The following is a 2,586-nucleotide window of genomic DNA, read 5'->3' on the forward strand; positions in this document are numbered from 1 at the left end:
GAGGCGTGTACTACAGAGTATATAGCTAGAGCCTGCGGCCCTCCACGCCACATACCCTTCGGGAGGTCTGCCGCAAGGGCGGCCGCGCCCTTGCCGCCATGGCGTTAAATATTAAACAAACAACAAACAAACAAACAAACAATCTCCCCTGAGCTTCTTCCTGCCACTCTCTATGATGCTTTCATTACCCTTTCGCTAATCAACTCGAGTATCGCTCATATTCTAGCAGCTGAGAAGAAGGACGAGATTTGAGGGGACAAGACGCAGCAGCGTCATGGGGCAATACTTGCTAAGGATCAGTCAAAAGGCGATTACTTTAGTCCGATGTTTTGGGTCTTTGATTTCAGTTAAGGGGGGTATACTCAGTGCACTGCGTCTACTTAACATTCGTGTCCTCAAGCTGAACCAATCATTTCTTGGCAGGGCACCACAGATTCTACCCATCCGAATGGAAATTTGCGATGTTGTTGCTTCAAATGCGACTGTTTGACATAACCAATGCCTCCTATGTAATAATCTCCATTCTGAACGAAATATTTGTAAGAGCACATTTGTGGATAGTTTTGCGGGCTTGAATGATCATCGCTCGAAGGGATCAACAGGTGCAAACAATACAGAATCGAATCTCAAACAGCCGCAAAAAGACAATACAAAGAGAGAAAAGAGAAAAGAGGAAGTCTGCACGGCTATAGCGGCGCTTCCTAGATAATTTTGACCCTGGCTCTATCATAGACCCTTTAAGCAAAAAGCCCCTTTAATAAGAGGCTTGCCCGTATTTTCAGCTCCGCACTCTTTTCTGTGGTCAAAAGCAATAGTGCCCAGCACAGACATGTCGCAGAGCCCCGCTTCGTTGCCTGCGGGCTGGTTTGTGTCTCATTTAGTCCCTCATCAGTCTTATCTCAGCCATGAGAAGCCTGAGATTGGGGCCGCGCTCCCCACAGGAAATGAAATGTCGCTTCTCGCCCTTGTTTGGCTATTGTTCGTACTCTGATAGCCAAGATTACATATCTCAAGGGCTCAGCTACATACCACTCGGTATGCATCAGTTAATCATCCGATCCCTGCAGTGCCAAGTTTTCACATGGATCGTTGACTCTTCTTGGGGTTCCCGATCGGCCTTGGTACTCTGTGTTGTCTTGGCCGGTCAAAGCGAGCAGATCCAAGGCATTCGATAACTGGATGGCCATTTCTGTCATCGTTTCATCACCAACGTTCACATCATTTTGCAACCCATTATCATTCATCTAGTCTTAAGGTAAGGTGGGTTGCAGTCTCTACCGAAAGCCCTCTTCCAGCAAATGCTCCTGCCTCCATGATTTGTTCATCTGAGTGAGAGACTTAGTTGGCCTTGCCCTTCTCAGCCCCGAATTGGATGCAGTACTCCTCCCACTCGTCACCGCCAATGTGCTTGGCAGCTGAGTTGCAGACCTGGACGTCCTTGTCCTTGACACCCTATTGGTTCACGTTAGCTGGAGTGATATTCAACGTGTCTGGATGACAGTGCTCACGATCTCGCAGTCGGGGCAAATGTCCCATTGCTCATTTCCGGTGTGCCGTTGCTTGTACTGGGCGCAGGCAGCCTGCGTGGCGTCGGAGTTCTGTGATTGTTAGTTTCAACACAATCTCACTCAGAGGGTGCGTCCATACCTTGGGGTCGTTGTCCTGGAGACCGTTGGTGACGCACCAAGCTTGAGTGTGAAGGTTTGCAACGGCGCTTCATATTGAAGTTAGTCGCTATCTGTACTAGGTAACTTCGTGGCTTGTGGCTCCCAGTTCAGTGTGGTGACTCACCCAGTGGCACAGGCGACAGCAGCAAGGAAGATAGTAGAGAACTGCATTTTTGTGGTGTTGAAGGTGTTAATTAAGGAATAGAGATCTGAAAGAGAGTGAAGACTTGGGGTGAATAAAAGAGTTGGGACTATTGATTGATGAATGAATGTGGGTGAGTGAGTGAGGTGAAGAAGATGCCATTCAGTTGGCGGCAAGCCTCTCTATTTATACAAGCCCTCCTGGTGTCTTTTTGCGGGCTATGTAAAATCATTGTTCTATTGACTCGCGAACATCTGAAGAAATTGCTTCAGTCTCCGACGCACAGCTCTTTCTCTTTCTGAACCATGAATAATTCGACTCCTAGTCGTGAAGTTCCACTGACCCACCGGACTCTCTCCATTCTACCCCCATTGCATGGCTGGAGATCTCCGGGTCGAATGAGACCCTAAAAGGGAGTCAGAACAAGGTGCTGTTGACTGAGCCTCATGTACAACTCAGGGCTAACTCGCTCGATCTGGGATACTTATGGGGTGGGCAGGGGTCCGTCGCGAACTGAGGCTGGTCCACAAGTTCGAACCCAGCTGGACGATTCTTGACCCTGGCATTGACATCTCTCCACGAAGACGTAGGGGAGACGCACTCCCAGCATGCAGAGGCCCATACTGGCTGTTCATACGCAGCGCTGCCGTTAAAGCCAATAAATTAAATAACGCCAAGATTTGACTGATTTGATTGCCCCTACGCCAGTATTGGTTGATTTGCCCTGTTGGCCAATATAACAAAGCAAATCCATAGAACACGTGACTCAAAGCCGCC

General features: G+C 48.7%; 1 protein-coding gene across 1 annotated transcript; it reads right to left on the reverse strand.

Moving 5' to 3' along the window:
- Nucleotides 1-1,338: 1,338 nt before the first annotated feature.
- On the reverse strand, nt 1,339-1,838 carry COL26b_014511 (uncharacterized protein; the record flags this gene model as incomplete). The annotated part of the gene is made up of 4 exons (XM_053187082.1): nt 1,339-1,452; nt 1,509-1,598; nt 1,648-1,714; nt 1,792-1,838. The coding sequence occupies 4 exons, from the start codon at nt 1,836-1,838 to the stop codon at nt 1,339-1,341; spliced, it is 318 nt and encodes a 105-aa protein (XP_053028973.1).
- Nucleotides 1,839-2,586: the final 748 nt, after the last annotated feature.

This window comes from Colletotrichum chrysophilum (genome assembly GCF_026319265.1).
Source record: "Colletotrichum chrysophilum strain AFK26 chromosome Unknown scaffold_490, whole genome shotgun sequence".
NCBI classification, from domain to species: Eukaryota; Fungi; Ascomycota; class Sordariomycetes; order Glomerellales; family Glomerellaceae; genus Colletotrichum; species Colletotrichum chrysophilum.